Source organism: Ursus maritimus, unplaced genomic scaffold (genome assembly GCF_017311325.1).
Source record: "Ursus maritimus isolate PB19 unplaced genomic scaffold, ASM1731132v1 scaffold_8, whole genome shotgun sequence".
NCBI classification, from domain to species: Eukaryota; Metazoa; Chordata; class Mammalia; order Carnivora; family Ursidae; genus Ursus; species Ursus maritimus.
Window position 1 is genome coordinate 13944890 of NW_024426996.1, and position 26386 is coordinate 13971275.

Here is a 26386-nt window from a genome sequence, read left to right on the forward strand (position 1 = left end):
TAGATACCTGAACAAAACCAGAGCTCTAACAGTAAGGAAGAGAGGAAATGGTTTTGGAAGGGAATCAACAATGTGTACTACACTCCTGGACATATTTTGTTTCAGTAATCCCGACTTTATTTTTTTTTAATTTTTAAATTTTTTGTTTTTATTTATTTTATTTTATTTATTTATTTTTTATTTGACAGAGAGAGAGACAGCCAGTGAGAGAGGGAACACAAGCAGGGGGAGTGGGAGAGGAAGAAGCAGGCTTCCAGAGGAGGAGCCTGATGTGAGGCTCGATCCCAGAATGCCGGGACCACGCCTGAGCCGAAGGCAGATGCTTAACGACTGAGCCACCCAGGCGCCCCTATTTTTTGTTTTTAAAGATTTATTTTATTTATTTGACAGAGAGAGAGAGACAGCCAGCGAGAGAGGGAACACAAGCAGGGGGAGTGGGAGAGGAAGAAGCAGGCTCCCAGCAGAAGAGCCTCACGTGGGGCTCGATCCCAGAACTCCTGGATCACACCCTGAGCCGAAGGCAGACGCTTAACGACTGAGCCACCCAGGCGCCCTGGTAATCCTGACTTTATTACAGTTTCCCCAATGCTCGTATTTTTGGACCCCTGACTATGCATTGGCTCCTGCTATTCTTGTCACTGTAGAGGCTGAAGAGTAGGCTTGATTTCTGGAGTCTCCCTAGGAAGCCATTTATCTCTGTACACTTGACTAGCATTAGATTAACCTTGTATCCTCTATAAGTCAAGTCCTAGCGTTGATACTCGGTGCTTCCTTACCTACTGAGATGGGGTCCTGGCTGCACATTTGTACTGAAGCCCTCCTGTTCTCCCATCACCACCAAGACTAATTGGTTCAGGAGAGAATACTCAACCCAAGTTTAACCAGTTGGATTCTCTCCCTATTTGGTATTAGGAAAAGTCAGTCTCCATTTGCTTCAAACTATCACTCCAAACTCAAAAGAAGCAGCCATATTCCATCTTCTGCTTTGAGAAAGAGAGAAATCTTTGCAGGGAGAAGGTGCAAATGCACAGAGAGAAGCACGAATGAGAGGGAGTGGAGTGTTCCTGGCTTTCTAATTCTTGATTTCAGCCTGTCTGAGGGTTGGCTGCATTCCTTGTCCTTGTGTCCTGTGAGATAAACAAGTATCCTCATTTTAAACTCCCCTTTTGATTTAAACTAGTTTCCTAGAAGTTCTGCTATTTTTAACTACATCATCTTAATTTAGGGAGTTATGACTGATCCTTCTGGACTGGGGCTATGAAACCTGAGGGCTTGTGACTTTATCTTGTGGCTCAGGGTTTCTTTCTTTCACCCTTATCACCAGGTTTTATTTATTGTAAATCTCGTGGGGAATCTGGTATGCTTGGGGAGGGGAGCTGAGGTGTTGTAAGCAAGAATGGATAGAAGGTGTATGTTTGGTTCATGCAGAGACTAGTAGGATGTTTCACTTTTCTTCTATATAGCATAAAGTAAGCATTAATAAATATTTGAGCAGATAAGCAGTCTATACCTCATAACTCTGAATGTGATAGAAGATTGAATCTTAAAGTAATTGTTATAGCTGTTGTGTCACACTGAGATAAGAACTCAGCGGTCACCTGTAATTATTGCACCTGCGGTCATCGTGTCAGGGTATCAGACGTACACATACGAGCTGACTTCACTTTCATGTTATGCAACCAGTTTGTTGTAGGTGGGACAATTGTAGTGCTGACGCAGGAGACCACACTTAAAGTCCTGAGGAGTTACAAACGGCTTGGGATCTGAACAAGCACTTTTGCTCAGAATCTGCATTGTATCACCTTTAATCATGCATTGACCTCTTGGCCAACTTTCATCACTTCTTGACCCAATTCCTCATATGTATGGTGTTACTTTGGACGAATTGGAACTACAGTTCCCAGAACCCCTTCCTTGTGTGATTTGCCTTAGCGTTGGAAAAAAAGCATATAAGATTTGGCAGGTAGTAGTGGATGAGCAGTCATGCTCTGGAAGAAGCACGCAGAGAGGTTTGCATAGGTCAGTTGTCCCCATTCTCCATCACACTGGTGGCAGGTTCCATATGTTCTTGCTCTCCCCTGCCCCATACCCAGCTCGTCTCTCAAGTGCAGGCCCTGCTGACCAGCAGTGACTCCAGGCTGGGCCGTCCCACTCTGACAGCTGAAGTGCCTGGTTTCTCAGATGGCTTTGCAAACTCCATCTTGCCCACCTCTGCCAGCACTAAAGGAGAGTTGGCCAGTGACTTTTCCCTGATCCTTCAACTTCGGCTTTTCCCTTGATTCCCCTGTTTCTTCAACAATAGAAGGTAGGAGTCATCATAGCTTCTAGCATATAATGAATCCTCAATAAACATTTACTAAATGATCGTTAGTTTGTAGAAAGAAGAAAGAAACTATTTGGGGCACCTGGGTAGCTTAGTTGGTTAAGCGTCTATCTTCAGCTCAGGTCATGATCCCAGGGTCCTGGGATCAAGTCCCACATCAGGCTTCCTATTCAGCAGGGAGTCTGCTTCTCCCTCTCCCCCTGATGCTCCCCCTGCTTGTGCTCTCTCTCTCTCTGTCAAATAAATAAATAAAATCCTAAAAAAAAAAAAAGAAAAAAGACAGAAAGAAACTACTTGTCTCATTGAACTGGCCTAGATGCCAGATGGTGGAGATTCTCTTCACAATTTTGGCTAAGAGGAAAAGGTGCTTTCCAAACTCCTATTATTTACTTCTTAAAATAATTCCACAGGCATATTCCTTAAAAAAAAAAAAGGCACAGTTGAAATAGAGAAATGAAAGTAGCTTACTTAAGATCCTGGGGCAAAAGAGGAAGTAAACCAAAATTAGAATTTGTAGTTATGTTTTCCCTAACTTACAACTGAAGTCTGCTTAGCAGCTCATTAAGTTTTATCTTCCTTACCTTATCAAACCCACTTTTGTTCACCATCACCTCTTCTGCCCCTCATATGTATACCCACGTATGTTTGTCTAAACACTACCAGGAAAAAATACATCAAAGTTTATGCAAGTACTTGTTCAAAGTACGGGTCTCCACAGGGAGATATATTCAAGTCAATTTAACGAGTATTTACTGAGCATCTACATGTAAGAAAACTTAAGACTGCAGGCCAAGTAGGGACAAATAGAGAGCCAATATGCTGTGGTGTTCCTATTGGAGAAACTTTGTAAGATTCTTCGATGTGAAACCATTGTTGGTTATTACTCAATTCCTATTCTCATAACCCTGTCTTTTTCTCATTCCTCAGTTGAGTCTTGGGGTTGTGGTTTCCGCATGAACATACACCCAAAGTAGCTTAATGAGATTCAGCAGAAATAGGTCCTCCAGGCCATGGCACATCTAAGAGAATATTTTGTTATTCTCTAGGCAGGTAGTTCTTAAAATTTTCTAGTAAACCTTCACCTAGGAAGCCTCTTTAAAATGCAGAATCCAGGGGTGTCTGGCTGGCTCAGTTGGAGGAGCACGAAACTCTTGATCTCAGGATCATGAGTTCAAGCCCCAAGCTGGGTGTAGAGATTACTTAAAAATAAATGAATAAATAGGGGCGCCTGGGTAGCGCAGTCATTAAAGCATCTGCCTTTGGCTCAGGGCATGATCCCGGCGTACCGGGATCGAGTCCCACATCGGGCTCCTCTGCTATGAGCCTGCTTCTTCCTCTCCCACTCCCCCTGCTTGTGGTCCCTCTCTCGCTGGCTGTCTCTCTCTGTCAAATAAATAAATAAAATCTTTAAAAAAAAATGAATAAATAAATAAACTTAAAATAAAATAAAATGCAGAATCCTGGGCTTCCTTCCTCACCCTTCCCCCACCAACTCTCCCTCTGTTGATTAAAATTTAGGTTATCTATGGAATTTCTATTTTTCACAAGACTCCAGGCACTCATCTGATGCAATGTTCTCCAGGCCAATTTCGGGGAAATGTCCAAAAACACTTGAAAGACAATCACCTGGGCTCTTATTTTTTTAAAAGCTGATTCTTGATCCCTCTGAATTAGAATTTTGCTGGCAGGGCCTGGGAATATGCATTTTAAATTCATCTCCCACTTGATTCTTATGAATTCCGAGACCCTCTTTGAGAAGAATTAGTAGATCTCCTACTGTATATTTAAAGCCCAGTTTAGATACAAAGTCCTCTGGAGAGAGAAACAGAAAAAAGAGAAGCCTTTTTGCTAGTAAACATTGATTTTAGAGTCATTCCTTCCTAACTTTTAGAATCCATTCCCAGCTTATTGATGTTCTAAGCATTTCCTGGAAAAAGTCTGGGTTCCCAAGGTCAGGCAGCTTTTATATCCTCTGAAGTGCTCAGGACTGCTGATGGGCCCATCCAAGGTAGCCCTGATTTGCAGATTAAACACAGGTAGGCCCATCAAACAGTAATGGGAGCCACAGAAACCTTGGGGGTTGTTAGGCAGTGTCTTCCTGAAAAATGGCGCCATGGTCTTTCCGGGGCCAACATCAGGCCATGTGTCCGCCCCCCTCACCCCATCCCATCCTGACATTCCCCATTCCCAAAGCCATGTGTAACATGTTATCCCAGATGCCAGTTCTGTAAAACAGTAACTGTCCTTCAGATCATTTGAAAAGGGCATGATGTGGCCATGTGGAGTGAAACAAGCATCCTGAGATGGATATGGCTGTGAATCTTGGCCTCCCTCCTTAGCAGGCCTGAGTGTGGACTGGCTCCCGAGCCTCAAAGGTAACTGCTAGGAGGGGCGGTGTGAAGTCCGGAAAGCTGGTGTGTCAGAGCACTGGAGAGTGAACAAAGACATGGTACTTTCCTCTCTTCCTGACTCCCTAGTTCCTTTTATCCTCATTCCTTCCTCTTTATTCCATCTCTCACCCTCGCTGCTCCAGACAACTGGACTGGTTTGTAAATCTGAGAAGGCTTTCTTCACCGCCCCTTCCCCCCCCCACTCCCCAGCTTGTGGAGGTCTCTGGTTAGACACTACTTGTTCTCGCCAGCCTCCCACAGCCAGAGCCACTACTTGGTCATCTTTGCTGCCACAAAACCTGCTCCAAGGACTGAAAGGGAACATTTGCCGAGCACCAGGCAAGTGTCAAGTGCGAAGTGTCAAGGACTGAAGATATTACAGGAAAAGTGCTTAGGGAGGTGGGTGGCTTATTTAGTAAATTATAGCTATTACTCACCATTGTTTTGCTATTTATTTCTCAAAGTGAGCCTGGATGGGGTGCCTGGGTGGCTCAGTGGGTTAAACTTCTGCCTTCCACTCAGGTCATGATCCTGGGGTCCTGGGATCGGGTCCCACAACTGGCTCTCTGCTCAGTGGGGAGTCTGATTCTCTTCTCCCTCTGCTCCCCCCCCGTCCATGTGTGTGCATGTGCTCTCTCTCAAATAAATAAATAAAATCTTTTTTTTTTCCCCAAAAAGATTTTATTTATTTATTTGACAGAGAGAGAGACAGCAAGAGAGGGATCACAAGCAGGGATAGTAAGAGAGGGAAAAGCAGGCTTCCTGCTGAGCAGGGAGCCTGATGTGGGGCTCGATCCCAGGGCCCTGGGATCATGACCTGAGCCGACGGCAGACGCTTACCAACTGAGACACCCAGGCGCCCATAAATAAATCCTAAAAAACAAAAGAAAAGAAAAAAAGAAGTGAGCCTGGAGAGTGGCTCCTGACTGCTGTTCTGCTCCTCTCTGCAGGTGAAAAAACTGAGGCTCAGAGGAAACTAAGTAACCTGCTCCTGGTCACATAGCTAGGAAGTGGTGGAACTAGAATTTTAACCCAGTCCAGAGACAACTTCAAAATCCATGCTTTTCCAACTGCCATTATTAAGTCCTCAGGTCTTCCATTCAGAACAAATATGGGAAAACTTCAGAAAATGCTGCTAGTTCTGGAAATATACACATATTCCATCTTTTCGTGAAATAAAAGTGCCTTATAAATGACTTTGAAAAAGTTACACCGTATTTATGGGGAAAGTGACAACATTATACAAGATTGGAAACCTGTTGATAAGCTGCTGACATTGGGTGATGCGTAGATGGAGATTTGGTGTATGAATCTCTTTGCCTTTGTATATATTTGAAATTTTCTTCATTGGAGAGGTAAAAACCAAATTCATTTCACATCTGTCCAAAATAAGGTGATTATGTACAGTAGCAGATTATCTATAGGCCCTAAATTCATCATTGATAGACTTCACATTTTGTGAGGATTCTGTGGTTTTTGAAGATTTGGAAGACTAAGTTTTTGGTTTTTAAACTCTCAAAATGATGAGAATTTATATTTGTCGTATAATATAGGCAAGGCAACTAATGGCCATGACAGTCCTATGGTGAAAGTTGAACTATCTCCATCTTGCCGATGGAAGACTGAGGCACTGGGGAGCTCCCTGGCTGGAGGACCCTCAGCTGTGGGGAGGGGATTCTGAACTCAGGTAGAATGTCTCAGGTCCACACGTATTCTGTTGCTTGCCTTGAGGGCACCATGTTTAAGCAAATACTCATCTTAAGTCTCAGGGAGGAATGATTTTACCACAAAATACAGAAAACCATACTAATTACAGCTTAAGTGGTTTAAGCAAAAAAAAAAAAAAAAAAAAAAAGCGTTCATTCTCACTTAATAGGAGATTGGAACAAGGCATTCCAGGCTTGATGACACCCCTCAGACATGACTCCTCCGCTCCAGGTGCTCTCCGTCCTTAAGCTCAGCCACCCCTGCTTGATGCCTTCCCATCGTTACACTGATCTCATTGGCACAAGACAGTGGCCTCACACAACTTTTTAATGCACTTGTGACACAGGAAGAAAGGTCAGGGGCAGTGCTCCTGAATTCTTAAGAGTGTTTCTCGCCTCAGCAGGAAGCAAAATAGTTCGCAGAGGTTCCCAGTAGACTTCCCCTTATGCCTCATTGGCCAGAGCTTTGTCCATGGTCACTCCTAGTGATAACCAAAACTGGGAAATCGAGTATTTAGTAAAGAAGGAGAAAATTACTAGGGTTGACTTTGATAAGTGGGAAACATTAAATCACTGGGAAAGTTGGATTATTATTATTATTTAAAAATATATAGATCTTCACTTACAGTTTTTTTTAGGAACACAGGGGAGAGATTTATACCAAATACCACAGCAAAGTTTCTTAAATATACCTTTAACATTTCTCTGTCCCAAAGTCCCACTTCTTATATCAGTTGCCCTAACCTCATCCTGTCTCCTCAAAAGCGTGAACACCTTTAGAATTCTCCTCACTACACCCTCTTTCTACTTCTTTCTCCTCTTAACTCCTCCTCATTTCCAGATCTTTCCTTCTATTTCTCTTTATCTCTTTCTTATGTAAGAGTAATTAGCCTATTGTGTTAATTACCTACTGGAGTCACAAATTATTCCCAGTTTAGTGGCTTAAAATAAACATGTTATCTCGCAGATTCTGTGGGCCAGGAATTTGAGGGCAGCTTAGTCGGACGTTTCTGGCCCAGTGTCTCTCATGAGGTTGCAGTTAAGGTGTGCACAAGGGCCACAGTCATCTAAAAGCTTGCCTCGGGTTGGAGGATCCCTTTCTAAAATGGCTCACTCATACGGCTGTTGACTTGAGTCCTGGCTTCCTCACTCCATGGCCTTTCTGTAGGTCTGCTCAGCATGGTGGCTGGCTTCTCCCAAAGTGATTAATCTGAGAGAGGGAGAACATGAGGTAGCTATAGTGCCTTTTATGACAGTCTCTGAGTCATACACTGTCACTTTTACTTTATTCTATTTGTTAGAAGAGGGTCACACTCAAGGGGAGGAGACTTAAGCATTCTCACTACACACACACACACACACACACACACACACACAAAGAGCTAACCATGTTAACTATGTGGGGTGGTGGATGTGTTGATTATCTTGATCTTGGTAATTATTTTTTTTATTTTATTTTTTAATTAATTAATTTTTTTTCATATACACATCTCTATATTTATATATTAGATAGAGGCGCAGGGGTGGGCGGGGGCACCAGGCTCTCCTCGAGCTATTTTATTTTATTTTAAAAAGATTTTTTCAAAGATTTTATTTGAGATAGAAAGTGCGAGCGAGAGAGCAGGAGAGCAGGGGAGCAGAGGGAGAGGGAGAAGCAGGTTCCCCGATGAGCAGGGAGCCCTATGTGGGGCTCAATCCCAGGACCCTGGGATCATGACCTGAGCTGAAGGCAGAGGCTTAGCCTGTGCAACCCAGGTGCCCCTTGGTAATCATTTTACAGTGTATATGCATATCAAATCATTACACTGTATGCTTTAAATATATATAGTAATATTAGCAATTATCCCTTAATACAAGTATAAAAAAAGAACTTATATTGGGAAATCAAGCAGATGGAAAAGAATTAAGGAGTAAAATTGACAGACAGCTTTATCATTAGAAAGTCAGTGCTTGAGCAAGTCCAAGAAATTCTACACTTTGAAATAATTCCTTTCTCTTAAATCCTGAATTTAAGTAGATTGCTTTTTAATGTCTATGGGGACTTACATACATTCCAATTTTAGATTTTGGGTTAAGAAGGGCATCTTAATTCTTTCAAGAAAACTTTCACAACTGACAGAAAGAGTGGTGATAATTTCTTTTTCCATATTTCTTCAAGCTGAGAACGTATATTTTTGATAATTGACTTACATCTTCATGGGTAAAGAGAGCTTTACTTCTTTTTACTTTTTGTATTGAACGATAATTGATATACAATATCGTATTAGTTTCAGGTGTACCACATAGTGACTTGATATTTATATATACCAAGAAATGGTCACCACAGTATGTCTAGTTACTGTCACCATATAGTTATTATTGACTATATTCCCTACGCTGTACTTCTCATTCCTGTGACTTATTTATCTTATATCTAGAAGATTATTAATCTCCTTCACTTATTTTGTTCATACTCCCTATTCTCTTCCTCTCTGGCAACCAACAGTTCATTCTCTATATCTGAGTCTGTTTCTGTTTTGTTTTGCTTCTGCATTTGCTTTACTTTTAGATTGCACATATAAGTGAAATCATATGGTATTTGTTTTTGTATGAGTTATTTCAGGTAGCAGAGTACCCTTTAGGTCTAGCCATGTGGTTGCAACTGGCAAGACTTCATTCTTTTTTATGGCTGGGTGATATTCCACTGTATATATATACACCACATCTTCTTTATCCATTCATCTATTGATGGACACAGGTTGTTTCCATATCTTGGCTATTGTAAATAATGCTGCAATAAACACAGGGGTACATATACCTTTTTTTAGTGTTTTCATTTTCTTTGGCTAAATATCCAGAAGTGGAATTGCTGGATCATAAGGTAGCTGTATTTTTATTTTTTGAGGAACCTCCACACTGTTTTCCATAGTGGCTGCACCCATTTACATTCCCCCCAAAGAGTTTCCTTTTCCCCACTTTCTTGCCAACACTTGTTATTTCTTATCTTTTTGTTTCCTTGTCTTTTTGATACTAGCCATTCTGACTGTCGTGAGGTGATATCTTATTGAGGTTTTGATTCGCACTTCCTGATGGTTAGTGATATTGAGTATCTTTGTGTCTGTTGAGTATCTTCTTCTTCTTCTTTTTTTTTTTTAAAGATTTTATTTTTATTTATTTGGCAGAGAGACAGCCAGAGAGAGAGGGAACACAAGCATGGCGAGTGGGAGAGGAAGAAGCAGGCTCCCAGTGGAGGAGCCTGATGTGGGGCTCGATCCCAGAACGCTAGGATCATTCCCTGAGCTGAAGGCAGACGCTTAAAGACTAAGCCACCCAGGTGCCCCCAACTGGATGTCTTTTATGAAAAAATATCCATTCAGGGCCTTTGTCCATTTTTTAAAAATATATTTATTTATTTATTTTAGAGAAGTTGGGGGCAGAGGCAGAGACAGAGGAGGAGAGAGTCCCAAGCACACTCCACCCTGAATGCAGAGCCTGACATAGGGCTTGACGTCACAACCCTGAGATCACAACCAGAGCCGAAACCAAGAGTCAGACGCTAAACCAACTGTACCACCCAGGTGCCCCCTGTACGTTTTTTAAATTTGACTGTTTTTCTGATATTGAGTTGTATGAGTTCTTTATATATTTTGGATCTTAACCCCCTATGGGATATATGTAATTTATAAATATCTTCTACCATTCAGTAGATTGCCTTGTTGTTTTGTTGATGGTTTCCTTTGATGTACAAGCTTTTTAGTTTGATGTAGTCACAATAGTTTATTTTTGCTTTTGCTGCTTTGCCTCAGGAGATAGATCCAAAAAATATTGCTAAAAGTGATGTCACAGAGCTTACCTCCTGTTTTCTTCTAGGAATTTTATGGTTTTGGGTCTTATATTTAAGTCTTTAATCCATACTGAATTTATTTTTGTATATGGCGTAAAAAAGTGGTCCAGTGTCATTCTTTTGCATGTAGCTGTAAAAAACTCTCTCTAAAAGAGAGCTTTTCTTACATATGGGGGGAGGGGAAACGAGGGACAAATTTTAGACTATGGGGGCCAATCACAAAACTTTGCATACAAAAAGTGCTCAACAGATGTGTGTTAAATTGGCTTGAATCTAATTGAATTAAAGCTTACGATGAGGGGCGCCTGGGTGGCACAGCGGTTAAGCGTCTGCCTTCGGCTCACGGCGTGATCCTGGTGTTATGGGATCGAGCCCCACATCAGGCTCTTCCACTATAAGCCTTCTTCTTCCTCTCTCACTCCCCCTGCTTGTGTTCCCTCTCTCGCTGGCTGTCTCTATCTCTGTCGAATAAATAAATAAAATCTTAAAAAAAAAAAAAGCTTACGATGAACTATGAACTATTGAGATGAATAAAATTAAAAGGACTATATGGATATTGTAAGCCTGGGATATAAATCTTCAAAAAAAGAAGGTTAGGACAAATAAACTTTATATCCTATATGAACTTTAATGAATTCTTTCTTTCTTTATTTTTAAGTAATGTCTATGCCCGACATGGGGTTTGAATTTATGACCCCAAGATCGAGAGTCACATGCTCTACCTATTGAACTTTAATGAATTCTTTACATAAATATGTCAAAATACAAAACATGCAAAATTATTATGATAACTTATTAAAAACTTAGTACTGTAATTATGTGAAAGATTTAGACAGATTCATGGAATCAATCATAAAAAATATTTTGGGGTGCTATTGGTCTGGTTTCATAAATGACACAAAGGCTTAGAAACTTTTCATATTTATAAAGGGTCTCTAGCCTAGGTTTTTTTTTTTTTTTTTTAAAGATTTTATTTATTTATTTGACAGAGACAGCCAGAGAGAGAACACAAGCAGGGGGAGTGGCAGAGGAAGAGGCAGGCTCCTAGTGGAGGAGCCTGATGTGGGGCTCGATCCTAGAATGCTGGGATCACGCCCTGAGCCAAAGGCAGACACTTAACGACTGTGCCACCCAGGCGCCCCTCTAGCCTAGGTTTTTTGATTCCTAGTTAGACCTCTTCTGTCAGAGCATACCACCTCTTCATCTGGTCTGTATCTCCTCAGGAAAAATCTCAATTGATATGATTTATTATTTATTTAAAAAGTCAATAAAATGTGACTAATTTTGACAAATATTTAATGAATAACTGGAGACCTCATCTTAATTTTCTAATTGTTCTCACTTTCCTAGTTATTATAAACTAGCATGGAATTGAAATGTCAATTGGACAAAAGTAGATAAATCCTTTGTTTTAATTAGTACTTTACAGGGTGACATCGTAACACTCCAAAGCCCTCATATATTACGATGTGTAAAGAAATACCTTTCTTCCTATTCTTACAACTAATGCTGTATGCTTGCACAGTGGAGGAATCCCAGTGTAGTTGTCAGGGGCTAGCTATCCTGATGTGACCTGCTCCACGGCAGATGCGGGTTCACCATCCTGCCAGAGGGGATGCTTACTGCTCTAGATTTTGTCCTGGGGAGAATCCTAGGCTATAAATCACACACCACAGTCTTGGATTAGGGTAATAGATTCTGACCTGCTCTGCCTCCCAAAGAACAGGAGTTTATCAACTGGGCACCTGGGAAATTGTAATTTCCACCTCTAAGGAGAGCAGAGGAGCCTGGACACTATTTTGTGGCTATTATTTTCCATGTTAGTCAGGCAATAATGTGTTTAAGGTACAGAAACCTACTCTGTTGGGGCGCCTGGGTGGCTCAGTCGCTAAGCCTCTGCCTTTGGCTCAGGTCATGATCCCAGGGTCCTGGGATGGAGACCTATGTTGGGTTCCCTGCTCAACAGGGAGCTTGCTTCTCCCTTTCCCTCTGCTACTCCCCCTGCTTGTGCTCTCTCTCTCAAATAAATAAATAAAATCTTAAAAAAAAAAAGAAAGAAAGAAACCTACTCTGTCAATTTCAAATAAAATGGGCGGGTAGTCAATGTTATTGTAAGGATACAGTGGACATCTTCATGGGCAGAGGGATATATAATTTAGTCAGAGTATCAGAGAACTCAAAGGAGGTATGTCAGGAGTGAAACTGACCTGGGCTAAATTAGGTTCTGCAATTTACTAGTTATGTAATTGTAAGCAAGTCATTTAGTAGCCCTATAAATCCTTTTCTTCCTTAATTGTCTTAGGGAAACTGTTATCCTCTTCCCCAGTAAGCTGTGAGGTTCAGATGACAGGAAGAAGAATGATTGCTGGCCCAACAATATTCTGTTAATATCTGTATGATGAGAAATTAACAGAGTATTTGAAAAGGGCGGTTGCAAAAATATACACGTGTAAACCTTAAAACCTAGCCCTTATTACAACCCTGGGAGAATGTATAGTATGGTACACAGAAAAATATCAGAATTGCATAGTCTTGGGTCAAGACCTGTGACTTTGGAAAAGTTATTCATGCTTGAGGTGCCTCCGTTTTTACTTCTCTAATATCCCGACATATCACACCACTAAATTTATAATGGCATCTATGGTTGTGATAATTAAGTGAGGCAATGTATACGAAGTACCTTGAACAGTGCCCAAAGTGTAGTAAACATCACACTGCTACCGCTTTTTTGTGGTGTTACGTGTTATCCTTCTTGCATACCTGTTTGTACCTTAGTTCTAACAGCAGGTGGCAGCAATGCTCTCTTAACCAATTTGAACGAACCCTGCCAACTTTTCAGAATAATCAGTGAAGGCTTACCCAATAGGAAGATAAGCGTAAGGCACCAGAAAAGTGTGTGTGTGTGTGTGTGGGGGGGGAATCATAGAGAAAAGAAAAAAGAAAGGAAGGGAGGAGGAGGAAAGGAGAGAGAGGGCGTGGGTGGGAGACGGGTGGGTGGGAGACAGAGAAATGTTTAGAAATGATGTGATAATTCAAAAAAAAAAAAAAAACTACTAAAATAGTCTTTACGGGGGTGGAGCGAGAACCAGATCTTTATTGGATATCGTTCCACCTTCTATAGGATTTAACTTTATTTTTGTTTTTAAAGACATGTGGGAGAGTGGTACTTACCATATATTTTCTGTGTTGACAGTTTTTAAGGCTCTTAACTGGTCCTAGATGAGATTTCAGCTGCCCAGAAAGCATCTGTAAAGCATAATGTGTTTTACTGTTCATTTTATCAAATTATTAATCTCAATTATAAAAATGTGGCTATTTTCCTCTGTGTAAAATATTCCTTCTACAAGAGGTATATTGGTTATCTGTTGCTCTGTAACAAATACTCTGAAGTTTGGTGGCTTAAAATGATAAGCATTTATTTTCATATTTTCTAAGGGCCAGGAATCCTGGAGTGGCTTAGCTAGATGGTTCTCACTCAGGGTCTTCCCATGAAGTTTCAGTGAAGACATCAGCTGGGCCTGCAGTCATCTGAAGACTTGATGGAGCCTTGGAGGGTCTGCTTCCAAGCTGGCTCACTCATATGGGTGCTGGCAAGAGGCTGCAGCACCTCACCAGTTGTTGGCTAGAGGCCTCTATTCCTTTGCATGTGAATTTCTCCATAAGATGGCTTGAGTGTGCCCTAACATGGCATCTGATCTCTTCTAGGGTTAGTGATCCAAGAGAGACCACAAGAAGGAAGCCACAATACCTTTTATGACCTGGTGTTAGAAGTCATACTCCATAACTTCTACCATATCTGTTCAAAGTGAGTCACATAGGAAATAACTAAAGACAATTCTCAGGAATCATACACATATACAGGAAATGAGGTTCAAACTTGGAGAAATCACAGGCTCTCTAATCTCTCTCAGTGGGGCCCTGGACATATCCTCTCCCTAGATCTTGATTTCTTCCTCTATAAAAAGAGAACAGCCACAGCTCCATGAGCCACAACCCTAAAGTGGCCCATCTCTGCCCCATCTGGGTGTGATTTCAGTTAACAAGCTGGTCTTCGTCTTTTAATCTCTAAAATGAAATGATCTTAGACACTGGCTTTCACATTTTTTAGACCCATTGTGAGAACTGTGTTTTGGGGCGCCTGGGTGGCGCAGTCGTTAAGCGTCTGCCTTCGGCTCAGGGCGTGGTCCCGGTGTTCTGGGATCGAGCCCCACATCAGGCTCCTCCGCTAGGAGCCTGCTTCTTCCTCTCCCACTCCCCCTGCTTGTGTTCCCTCTCTCGCTGGCTGTCTCTATCTCTGTCAAATAAATAAATAAAATCTTAAAAAAAAAAAAGAACTGTGTTCTATATTGAATCTGAATACACACACAAGCATGAAAAAGAGTCCATATAAATAACAAAAATATAAGTTCCACAAAACAATAGACTTATTTGCACGATGTACTCTCACTCCCCACCTCCACCCCATTCTATGTTAATGTGTTTGAAAAAATTCAGTTCAAAATCTACTACATTGATGTTACAGCCCATTAATGGATTCAACACTGTTTGGGTTAAAAACTAACACCCACTCTCCTTGAGGCTCCTTTTCCAATGGTACTAGAACAGAAATGTTAGAGTGAAGGAGTCCTCACCTCTAGTTTTGGGGAAGCAAAAACCACCTCCAAAGGTGGTTCAAGCCTACCAGCCTATCCTAATTAGATAGGAGCTAGTATCAGAGGTATCTTGTCAGGGTGGAATGGGTACCCTGTTTAGCTTCAAAAGTTGGCCCTGCAACAACTCGGGCAGTCCTTTAACTTGAGTTCATTCCTCCTCTCCATAATTGGAGTAATAAGTATCCCTTGCCTATCTCATAAATTTGTTACTAGGTGCAAAATTAGACAATTACTTACCATGTTGGCAGAGAATTTATGCATGATCTTTAATCCTCACAAGGACCCTGCAAGATACAGAGTGTGATACTTCGTTTTACAGATGGAGAAACTGAGGACTAGAGAATTTACATAGGCAAGACCTTGAAGTTAGCAAGTAGCAGAACTAGAATTCCAAACCCGTTCTGACTGCAAGACCCACGCAAAATAGGTAGGCTATTTTCATTTGACATTTAAGTGGTGAGCATCTGACGTATTAAAATACAGATTCATCCTGAATCACCACAGTGTCATGACTTCAGAAACTGGTCCGTCAGGCCACCTTTCCTGTCTTGCCCTGACCACGACCAACACGTAACTATCACATGTAGGCCTGGGGCTTTTTGGCGTTTCTAGCTGCCTTGACCCACCAGGGAGAGCGAATATTGACAACAGCGCCTCCGGCTCCTCAGGCGTCACCAGGGAGCCTCGCTCACAGTGAACACGTCAGAACCGAGCACATTTAAGTGGTGCCCCCAAATGGTCCCCACAACAGGTCGCTTCAATTCAACTCCCTGACATTCAAAAGTGTCATTTTCAGAGAAAGGCCTAGCTTACAGCTCTTTTGCTCGTAAGTTTTGTTCCATCAAGTGTGTGAGAGCCTCGACTGCTTAACCCGCAGGCCCCCGCGGGACCCCGTCCCGGGCCTGGCTCCCCGGGCCCCTGGCGGAAGGGACTGGCACCACAAAGCCCTTTATTGAGGCGTCCGCGTGACGCGAAGCACCCCGGTCCTGGGCGCGGCCCGCAGCTCGGGCGCGAGCAGGAAGGAGGCGTGTGCCCGCGGCGCGGGCCGGCCGTGTGCGCGGCCATGGGCGCCTAATCGAGCGCGCGCTCCGCCCTCGGCCCACGGGGGACCGCGAACCTCCGAGACCAGCGAGCTCCAGTAATCAGGCGCCGGCGCCCGCCCCCCTCTCCCCCCACCCCGGGGACGCGCCCTCGAGGCCCCGGGAGACTGGGCGTGCCGGCAGCGCGTTGGGAGGGGTGGGGCGCCGGCGTGGGAAGGGGCGGTGGGAGGGGAGGGCCCGCCCCTCCGCCCCCGGCTCTGCAGCCGGCCGAGGCTCCACCCACTTCCTCCAGCCGGCTCCTGCTCAGAACGGCGCTCGGGGGCTGCGGGGGGCTGGCCCCTCTGAAGAGTACGCGGGAGGGGTGGTGGGCGTGTCGGTGGGAGGGGCGCGTACAGTGGGCCGCTTCCGGGTAAGCTGAGATTTTGGAAAAAGGGAAATCCTGGGAAGATTTGCATTCTTTAAAGGGCTCGGGCGGGGAACGGGAAGTTCCCGTACCCGCAGAACCATTTGTCACTTAACATTGCCAAAGTCAGACACGTTTGGGTGAGGTGTTTGAGCCAGTTTGGCAGGCTTGGGCAGTGACGGAATGCCGATGTTGTTAACTTGGCATTTTCTCCGTAGAGGGCAAGAAATGGTAAAATGAGTTCATGGAAAATGAAAGGGAACACGGTTGTATATTAGGCGTTCAGCTTCAAGGAATATTTATTAGGGACGTTCTGACGTTCAGAAATGCTCTAAGTCTTTTTATTATCTGGGTATTAAAAGGTATTAAAGTAAAAGCCATTAATTCTGTGCGTTGCAAACATTTCAGGTAAAGCGAACAGAGTATGCCAGTCATTCCATCAGGCACCTATGTTAAGAAATTGGACTGTGGTAATTCACCATGGCTTATGGCTTGACAAGAAAGAACACAGTGAAAACCATATTGCGGGGCAGTTGTTATAAAGTGTAAGTATTTTCATCGTGGTGAGCATTGACTGGGAGTGGGTAAAATAAAAGTATCGGAAACCCTTATATTCCCCATGAGATACTGGACTATGTGAAGTGTTTTTGGTTATCTCAATAGTGATTTTTTTTTAGGAAAAATGCTTTTAATAAGAATTTACAAACTATCTTACTTGGTCTTTACAACAAAACAACACAAACTGAGGTTTGGAGAAATGCGTTGATCAAAATCACACAGTCATGGAGTAAACAAGTGACAGGGATGGAAGTCTGTCTTCTTACTCCAAAGCAACATCTTTTAGGTTAAAATACCTCTGTAGATAGTATAAATCTACCTAAAAATGTCTTGGTGTCAGATATATCTTAACCAAGCATTTAACTGGCTGGTATAAAGAGTCAGTTTTGCCTCCTGTACACTTTGGCAGGTGATGTATGTATGCTACGGACAACGTGGGCTTTGCAATCAGTAAGATTGGGCCCCACATATACTGAAACTGGAATGAAACAGAGAAGATTAGATGGCCCTGTGCAAGGATGACGTGCAAATTTGTGAAGCATTCCATATTTTTATACTGCAAAGCCAATCTGTTTCACCTACCAAACTGATTTAAAATAAATCTGCATGTTTATTGGAAAAAAAAAAAAAAGACCTGAGCTTAAAGCTTGGCCCTGTCCTGGCTCCCTATGCCGCCTTGAGTAAATGATTTAACTTCTCTGTATCTTGGCTTCCACATCTGTAAAATGAACCTATCAATGTATGATGTAGAATACAAATACTGTAAGATACTTGCACATTGCTTGACATACAGTAAACCCATAGCTGTCCATGGTAGTTTCTCTCTGTAGTGTCCTAGTGCTGCCTTGTGTGTTTTCTTTCTTTTTTTTTTTTTTTAAGTTTTGGACTTGTTTTTTTAACCTCTCTGCCACAGTCTATGACATATTTGCCATTATGAGTCAGTTGAATTTTTCTTTATAAACAATATTCTAAGAAGTAAATGGAGGCACCGTTTGGGGTTCTAAAACTAGAACTATAGGGAAACCAGAGCAAACTCACCATTGCATTTTATTTAGTTTTGCCATTTAGGTAGGCGTGTAGACCTTGAACTATTCGCAAGTACTGTGGTAGTCAACATTATTATAAATGTGATTTTTTTTGGTAATGGAGATAATCCTATGTTTGGAGAATAATTGAAAGCACTGATTCTGCAGTTTTGGTCATGTGGGATTTTATATCATGAATAGTCTCTGCAAAACCAGCGCCTTATCTATCATTCTTACAAGAAAATGTTTGATATCATATTTAAAAGAACGGTTAAATAAAGAGGAAAAGAATAGTAGTGACACTCTTTGGAATTCATTTGCTAAGGCATCTCCTCACCTTGATTGTTTAGCTAGGTGTTTTTAGAGGATTATGAAAAATATATACAAGATATTCAAACAGAATAGAAGCATTTGAAAGGAAAATAAAAATGCTATCTCTCATATCTCAATTCCCACTCCGCCCAATCCCACTCAGGTAAAATGTTTTATATTTTCCTAGAATTTCTGTGTGCTATACAAGATACACATAAACACACACATACACACACGTATGTTTTTACATGTGTGATTGTGTTGAACTTTGCTCCCTTCCCCACCGTATCTTATATAGCCTAATGGTTAAGACCTCCGATTATAGAGCCTGACTTTCTGGATTCAAATCCTATTACCATGACCAATAGCCTTGTGATCTTGAGCAAGTTGCTCTACTCTTGTTTCCTAATGCGTCAAATGGCATAACAGTAGCATCCGCCTACCTCGTAGGCAATTAAAGGTGTTCACATGTGTAAACTGATCAAAACAGTGCCCAGCATATAGTAAGTGCTAGATAAGAATTAGCCGTTTTATTGCTCGTCTTTCTAAATCAACATATAAGGATAAACCTCATTCTTTCATTAGGGGTATGTACCACAGTGTGTTTAACCAAGCTCTTCCTGATAGACATTAAGGCTATTTTGTGAGATTTTTTTTTTCGACAAACAACGCTTCAGTGAACATTCTTATAAATACATCTTTGTGCCTTCGTTCAAATGCATTTGCAATAATTGTAAACTTCAAGTCGCTCCTTAAATTTAGGTGATGAAATAGAGGAAAACAAGTAGACCCATGTACAGAACACTCTCATTTCCCCAGTTTGTTCCAGAGCAGGTCTTTTACCTTTCCTAGTGCATATGAACTCATACGGACTCTGTGGATGAAAAACATGTGGTTGACATTTTAAATTTCCGATTAGAATATATAAAACAATTAATTTGAAGTTCATGATGATTATTTTTAATATTATAGTTTGGGATTTCCTCCCCTTCTCTAGTTTTCTGAGGATTCTCTTGGTACTAGTCCTTCTAAATAACTACCCCTAGGCTAAGTACCAGCTCTGGTTCTTAATTAACTTCTGAGTCTCTGTTTCCTTGTCTACCCGCATGGTGGTTATAAAGATTAAAATAAGATCACACCCTCAAAGCCTTAGTGTATGCCAGGCACCCTGCTCAATGCACGATTATTCCTCTTTCTCCTTCTTTAATATGGCCATATTTGTGATCAGCCAGAAAAGACTTGGAGCATACAGTTCTTAACCATATCCTCTTCAAAGACATGGAAAGATTGGATTGACTGCAGGGAGGCTGTTTTAGATCAGAAGTTCCTGTCATTATAATTTATTGTAATTTTTCAATATATCTCTATATTAGTATGTATATATATACATATATGTGTGCGTGTATATATATAATATGTAAAATATATAATATATTATACCTTATACATTTAATGTGAGTCTCCTTCTCCTCTGGAAAATCCTGAATTCCCCCCATAAGCAAAAATGTCTAGTGGAAAATGGAACTGGGAATTAAGATGTCTTCTATATATCCCACGATAGATGCTCAGTAAATATTTATTGAATGAATTAATGAATTTTTGCTCCAGACAGGAACCTTGGGAACTTGCTTTGCTTACAAAGACCTGGTACACGAACATAGCCAACATCAAGTTGCCTTTCTTGGGAGAAATTACATTTGGTAGTTCTTTACACCTCAAAAAAACTAAAACCAAGAATGCTCTGCTGCCTTCTGCAGAATGTAAGTTCTATAAGAACTACTTTAGTAAATAGCAAATTTTATCTGTGTTATTTTGCTTATTATCAGAGAAATGTTTAAATCTGCTCATTCACACCCATACCCCTCATCTATGGAACACTTCTTGTTTAGTATCTAAGAATGTGAATTTTGCCATGTGATTCAATGTTCATTTTTAACAATATTATACCTGGTGAAAAAAGTCAGTGGGATTGCTCCATGTTTTTTATTTTCCAGCCATCAAACTTGAAAGGGAGTATGAAATGAAGCGCTTGAATCACTTGAAATGTCAGGAGAACGCAGCTGAGGAAATTCAGCTTTCCCTAAGAGAGAGGCAAGTTGGTTTGAGAAGACCTCTTCCACCTAAGTGGTCATCATCTCATAATTGAATCTGTGCTCAGTGCTTTCCACATCCAAGGCAATGAAGGTCTCCAGCCTTTCACTGTGTGCAGCTGTGTGCCGACATACGATGCCTACTGGTGGATGACCCAGCTCCTGCGGGTTGACGGACAGCTCTGACAGATCTTCTGGGTCCCTGCCACGTACTTCTTCCTTTGTACCCCGAGTGACAACACTGTAAGTAGGTGAAAAAGTAGCTGAAATTGAGTCATTTGTGGGATTGTTTATTGTGATTTTCACAAAATTGCACTAAGGGAAGAGGAAACTCCTCGTCAGAGGTATTATTCTGACTTTGCATCTTTGAGACACCAAAAAGGAGAGAGAATAATTCTATTTTTTTAAAGATTTTATTTTTAAGCAATCTTTACATCCGATGTGGGACTTGAACCCACAAACCTGGGATCAAGAGTCACATGCTCCACCGACTGAGCCAGCCAGCCACCCCAAGAAAAATTCTTTTAAACATGGTAGACTGAAAAATTTTGTTCGGTTAAGAAAAATTTCATTTTATTTTTTATTTTTATTTTTATTTTTTTAAAGATTTTATTTATCTATTTGACAGAGAGACAGCAAGCCAGATAGGGAACACAAGCAGGGGGAGTGGGAGAGGAAGTAGCAGGCTTCCAGCGGAGGAGCCTGATGTGGGGCTCGATCCCACAACGCTGGGATCACGCCCTGAGCCGAAGGCAGACACCCAACGACCGCGCCGCCACCCAGGCGCCCCGAAAAATTTCATTTTAGTAACTTTTCAGTTTCCAATGTTCAGTGAAACATCATTTACTATGCTCATGCAGTTTTATTATTTATTTATTTATTTATTTAGTCTCACGACCCTGAGATCAAGACCCGAGCTGAGATCAAGAGCTGAGCTTAGATCAAGGGTTGGATGCTTATCTGACTGAGTCACCCTGGCGTCCCTCTCTTGTAGTACTTTAAAGTAGCAAGTAGAACTTACTTTTTGCTTTTGTTTTCCTAAAAAATCATCTACTCCCTTTTGCTTAATTTCGTAGTGTCTCTCTGGGATGCCCTTGGAGCATGTGAAACACACATATGTGTGTGAAAATGACATGAAAATGCAAAGACCTTATTTTAAGGAAAATGCTTGTTTACAGAGGCTAGAGAATGGTGAATTGATTAGCTAGAAAATGTTGCACTAGCATGAGCCAATTTTCCTAGAATTTGAATCCAATACAACACACTTGGATATGAAAGCTCTATTTAAGCACAATTTCGTGTTTATTAGATGAATCAGTAGGTGTTTAGCATCTTCTGTTATCTTAGCCTCATTCTGGAAGGCCTCGTGGCCTAGCGGTTAAGAGTTCGTACGTTACACCTGGCTGCCTTCTTCGGCTGTCAGCTTGGCTACTTATAGTGGTGTGACCTGGGGAGAGTTGCATTATGTCTCTGAGTTTCAGTTTTCTTACATGTAAAACAGGGATGATACTGGTACCTACTACACAGAGTTGTCTTGAGAATTAAATGGAAACTGGCCCACAGTGAGAACTACTCTAATAGTTATTCTGGTAATTACTGTGAGCATCACTGCCTTTTTACTGCTATAATCTCCGAAGCAAAGATGAATTATATTGGCCTGACTCTGTTGACCTTTGTGGAGGCCAAAAGTCTTGAATTTTCAAGAATTGGCTTTTGTTCTTGTCAATGTATATATACTTGCCAGGCCATACGTGACATGATTTTTTAGTTCAAAATCTGGCCACTGTACCTATGGCATCTCCTGATCGCTTCTGTTTAAAAACAATGATCTCTGATAATCAGTTTGTCGCTTACGTCTTTTTCTTAAAAGAAGCCTGGAATATTTGTGTGCAAAAAGCCGCATCTTAATGTCTTCCCTGTGCAATCCAGAAACATAGATACCAGTTTATGGTCTGCTCTCAGGAGCCATCAGGGAACCTTAAGTATCTTACTCCTCCCTTCAGAGCCTTACTGCCCTAGTAAGTCACATTAACTGGGGGGATGAGTTATATGCTTCTGTACTTCTTCAGAGTTGTGAAAATGAATGAAATATATATCTGCTTGCTAAAAGATTTCCAGAATAAAGCTTTTTATTTTTTTAAACTCCTTTTTTTTTTTTTAAGAATTTATTTGAGAGAGAGCACGCACATGCACAGGCATGAATGGGGGGAGGGGCAGAGAGTGAAGCGGACTTCCTGCTGAGAAGGGAGCCTGCCCCATGTGGGGCTCAATTCCAGGACCCCAGGATCCTGACCTGAGCCAAAGGCAGGCGCTTAACGGACTGAGCCACTCAGGCGCCCCTGGAATAAAACATTTTAATATTTCTTGAGAAAAGTTGGGATCTGAGAAAACTTTAGTTCCCCTCATTCTCTAGAGAGAAAAATGCCTGCTTGCAGCTTTAATATTCTTCTAACTACATTATGTCTTTAGGCAGATATTTCTGAACCTGTTTAAAACTACATATTTTGAAATAAAACTATATCACAAAATAAATTTGAATAATGTGTTTATATCTCTTCCCTGAATGACATGAGAGCAGGAATGGTTTCTTTTTTTTTAAAGATTTTATTTATTTGAGAGAGAGAAAGTGAGCAAGTGAGAGAGAGGAATGGTTTCTTATGTTAGTTCTCTAGTGCCTATACTGATGCCTAATTCATGTAGGTACTCAGTGTACATTTATTGATTATTGATTGAAAATTTACATATGGTCAAAGGTCCATAACATGAAGTACTTCATAATTATATCCTTACTTTTTGTGGTAGGACAATTTTTATGGAGAGGCAACGGTGATCTGACTGAATATGGGCTCAAACAGTTCACAACAGAGCTAAACTAAAATTCTTAAAATTGGGGCGCCTAGGTGGCTCAGCCGGTTAAGCGAGTGACTCTTGATTTCAGCTCAGGTCCTGATCTTAGGGTCTTGCGATCGAATTCCACTTCAGGCTCTGTGTTCCATGAGGAGTCTGCTTGAAATTCTCCCTCTCCCTCTGCCCCTCCCCTGCTCTCTCTCTCTCTTTCTAAAATAAATTAATCTTTAAAAAAGTTACTGAAGTTATAAAACTCTATTTAAAACTGATAAAAATTTTATTTACTTACTTACTAAAACATAAAGAACATAAAAATTTTATTTACTTACTTACTAAAAGTTTGCTCCTTTACATTTCTGCCCCCTTCCTGTTGTTTTCAATGTCACAAGTTACATATATTTTTTTAAAGATTTTGTTTATTTATTTGACAGAGAGAGAGACAGCCAGTGAGAGAGGGAACACAAGCAGGGGGAGTGGGAGAGGAAGAAGCAGGCTCCCAGCAGAGGAGCCTGATGTGGGGCTCGATCCCATAACGCCGGGATCACGCCCTGAGCCGAAGGCAGACGCTTAACCGCTGTGCCACCCAGGCACCCCACAAGTTACATGTTTTTATATTGTATCTCTGTTAATGTAAATGTATAGTTACCTCTTACGTTTTGTCTCTTAAATCCTATCCCAGAATTAAAAGTAAACCACCATTACAGTATCACAGTATTCTGTGTTTATATATTTACCTTTACTGGTGACATCTATGCTTTCAGTTTGCCTCAGTTTTTGTTTATTTGAGGAAGTCTTAATTTCTCCTTAATTTTTGAAGGTCACTTTTGCCAGATATGATATTCGTGGTTGGCAGTTTTTTCCCTTTCAAAACTGAATATATTACCCATTCCCTTCCTTCCTGCAAAGTTTCTGCTAAAAATCTGCTGGTAATCCAATAAGAGCATCCTTATACACATTGAGTTGCTTTTCTCTCACTGCTTTCAAGATTCTTTTGTGATTTTTGACAATTTGATTATAAAGTGTCTTAGTGTGAATCTCTTTGGTTTATTCTAGTTGGAGTTTGCTGAGCTTCTTGAAGTTGAATATCCATTTTCTTCTTCAAATTTGGGAAGTTTTGGCCATTGTTTCTTCAAATAGGCTCTCTGCTCCTTTTTCTCTTCTGGGACTTCCATAATGTTATAATGGTCTTCTTCTTTTTTTTTAAGATTCTGTTTATTTATTTGACAGAGAGAGAGAGAGCACAAGCAGGGGGAGCAGCAGGCAGAGGGAGAAGCAGTCTCCCCACTGAGCAAGGAGCCCAATGCGGGACTTGACCCCAGGACCCAGGGATCATGACCTGAGCTGAAGGCAGACACTTAACTGACTGAGCCACCAGGACCCCCTATATTAGTCTTCTTGATGGTACCCCACAAAGTCTTTTAGACTCTCTTCACTTTTCTTCATTAGCTCTCGTCTATTGATGCCATCGTAGAAGGGTATCAGGGGAAAAATCTTCCAATTCAATATTTCCCAGAGGATAAATTTTCCAATTTTGTAAGAGAAGATGGACATAAAGAGGAAAAAGAACACAACTGGTTATTGTGTTTTTGCCAAAATTTCAAATGTAACAGAAGTAGTAAGAAAAGAAAATGAACTTCCATGTCTCCATCACCAAACAGCCCTTATGAACTCATGGTCAATTTTATTTCACTTACGCTCACTCACTTTCCACCCCCACCCTCCCAAGTCCCCACCACCAGATTATTTTTTATTGTATTTTATTATGGTTTTTTCGTAAGTTAGATATTTTTTAAGATTATTTATTTATTTGAGAGAGTGAAAGAACATGAGCAGGGAGAGGGAGAGGGGCGGAGGGAGAGGGAGAAGCAGACTTACTGCTGAGCGTAGAGCCTGATGAGGGGCTCAATCCCAGGACCCCAAGATCAGGACCTGAGCTGAAGTCAGACACCCAACCAACTGAGCCACACAGGTGCCTCCCACCAGATTATTTTGAAGTAAATTCTAGACATCATATCAGTTCATCCGTAATTACAGAAATGCAAATTTTATGAATGTGAACATTCCCAATTTTGTAAGGGATGGACTGATCAAGGCATACCTAGCGGGGCATAATCCACCCCTGTGGGCCCGAAGTTCAGCTTTTCACTGGGGAGTTGTATCTGGTGGTTGTTGTTTCAAAATATTTAGAAGCTATTGTCTGAATTATCCTCAGATTCTTTCTTCTACCTGTGATACAGTGGCTCACCCGGAGGACATTTGCTCTTAGGAATTATCATGTCAGTGACCCATTTGATTTAGTGATCCTGCAGCCTGGAAACAGCTGTCAGGAGCACAGGGGTTCTGTATGTAGTCTTGGTTGGATAACTTTGAGGAGGTGAGACTTCCACATTTCTAGTTCAGACTGGCTTTATAAAATTCAAATGTGCTTTGTGCAAGTCGCTTATCTGCCAACCAGAGCCGCTCCCAAAGCTTCTTGGTTGAGTATCTGGGATTTTCTCTGTGTTACCCAGTTGTACCACTTATCTCTACCTTTTTTACACATTTGTCCTCTCCAGTTGTTCTTTCTTCCATTTGACTAGGTTTCTTCCCCACCAATGTTGTTATCAAAAATATGACAGCTGGTAACTGCTTAAAATGTGGAAAATACCATTTTATAATTACACAACTTTAACAAAAATTCAGTGTGTTTCTATTTCTTTAGAAATCAAAACCAATTCACTGTTTTCTTTTAAAAATTAATCATATCCAGCTGTACCCACATATGTTTTGGATGATAATGGGATTAGTTATGTGTTTGTTTTTGTCGTTTACATCCCACTGAGTAGCTTGCCCTTTTCCTTTTAGGGCCACTGTCACTAACTCATCTGGGCTGGAGGTAACACCTCCAATAGTTTTCTTGAAGACTAGAAATATTTTTCAATCTAAAGACCACAAATCTACTGCATAATGTATCTAACATTGTTGCTATTAGTAAGTTTTAATTTCTTAAAAATCAGATTTATTTAGGGGCACCTGGGTGGCTCAGTCGGTTAAGTGTCTGTCTTTGGCTCAGGTCATGATCCCAGGGTCCTGGGACCGAGCCCCGCATCGGGGCTCCCTGCTCAGTGGAGAGCCTGCTTTTCCCTTTATTTTTCCTTTTGCCCCCTCCTCCCTGCTCATGCTCTGTCTCTCTCTCTCTCTCTCATAAATAAATAAATAAATAAATAAATAAATAAAT

At 41.3% G+C, this 26386-nt stretch overlaps 1 protein-coding gene, 1 long non-coding RNA gene and 1 other non-coding gene across 6 annotated transcripts in view; 2 read left to right on the forward strand and 1 right to left on the reverse strand.

Annotated features, from left to right (window-relative positions):
- The window catches only part of LOC103676952, a 40965-nt gene extending 25125 nt beyond the window's left edge, over positions 1 to 15840 (reverse strand). Inside the window, exons 1-3 of the long non-coding RNA XR_572270.2 lie at positions 15708 to 15840; positions 15132 to 15178; positions 13414 to 13488 (exon numbers count right to left, since the gene is read on the reverse strand). This is a non-coding gene — a long non-coding RNA (uncharacterized LOC103676952). The remainder of the gene's footprint in view (positions 1 to 13413; positions 13489 to 15131; positions 15179 to 15707) is intronic.
- Positions 15841 to 15915: 75 nt separating this feature from the next.
- Positions 15916 to 26386, forward strand: part of CUNH4orf36 (chromosome unknown C4orf36 homolog) — a 44214-nt gene continuing 33743 nt past the window's right edge. The window contains exons 1-4 of one of the 4 annotated variants that reach the window (XM_040624969.1): positions 15916 to 16032; positions 16746 to 16882; positions 19841 to 19992; positions 20227 to 20565. In XM_040624969.1, coding sequence (XP_040480903.1) covers positions 16818 to 16882; positions 19841 to 19992; positions 20227 to 20378 — 369 coding nt within the window. In that variant the 5' untranslated portion in view covers positions 15916 to 16032; positions 16746 to 16817 and the 3' untranslated portion in view covers positions 20379 to 20565. Of the gene's footprint in view, positions 16033 to 16193; positions 16344 to 16366; positions 16883 to 19840; positions 19993 to 20226; positions 20566 to 26386 lie in introns of those variants that run through there. The other 3 variants (XM_040624968.1, XM_008706173.2, XR_005833401.1) reach the window with 3 other exon arrangements.
- On the forward strand, positions 17346 to 17448 carry LOC121101615. The gene has a single exon (XR_005833598.1). It is a non-coding gene; the product is annotated as a U6 spliceosomal RNA (small nuclear RNA).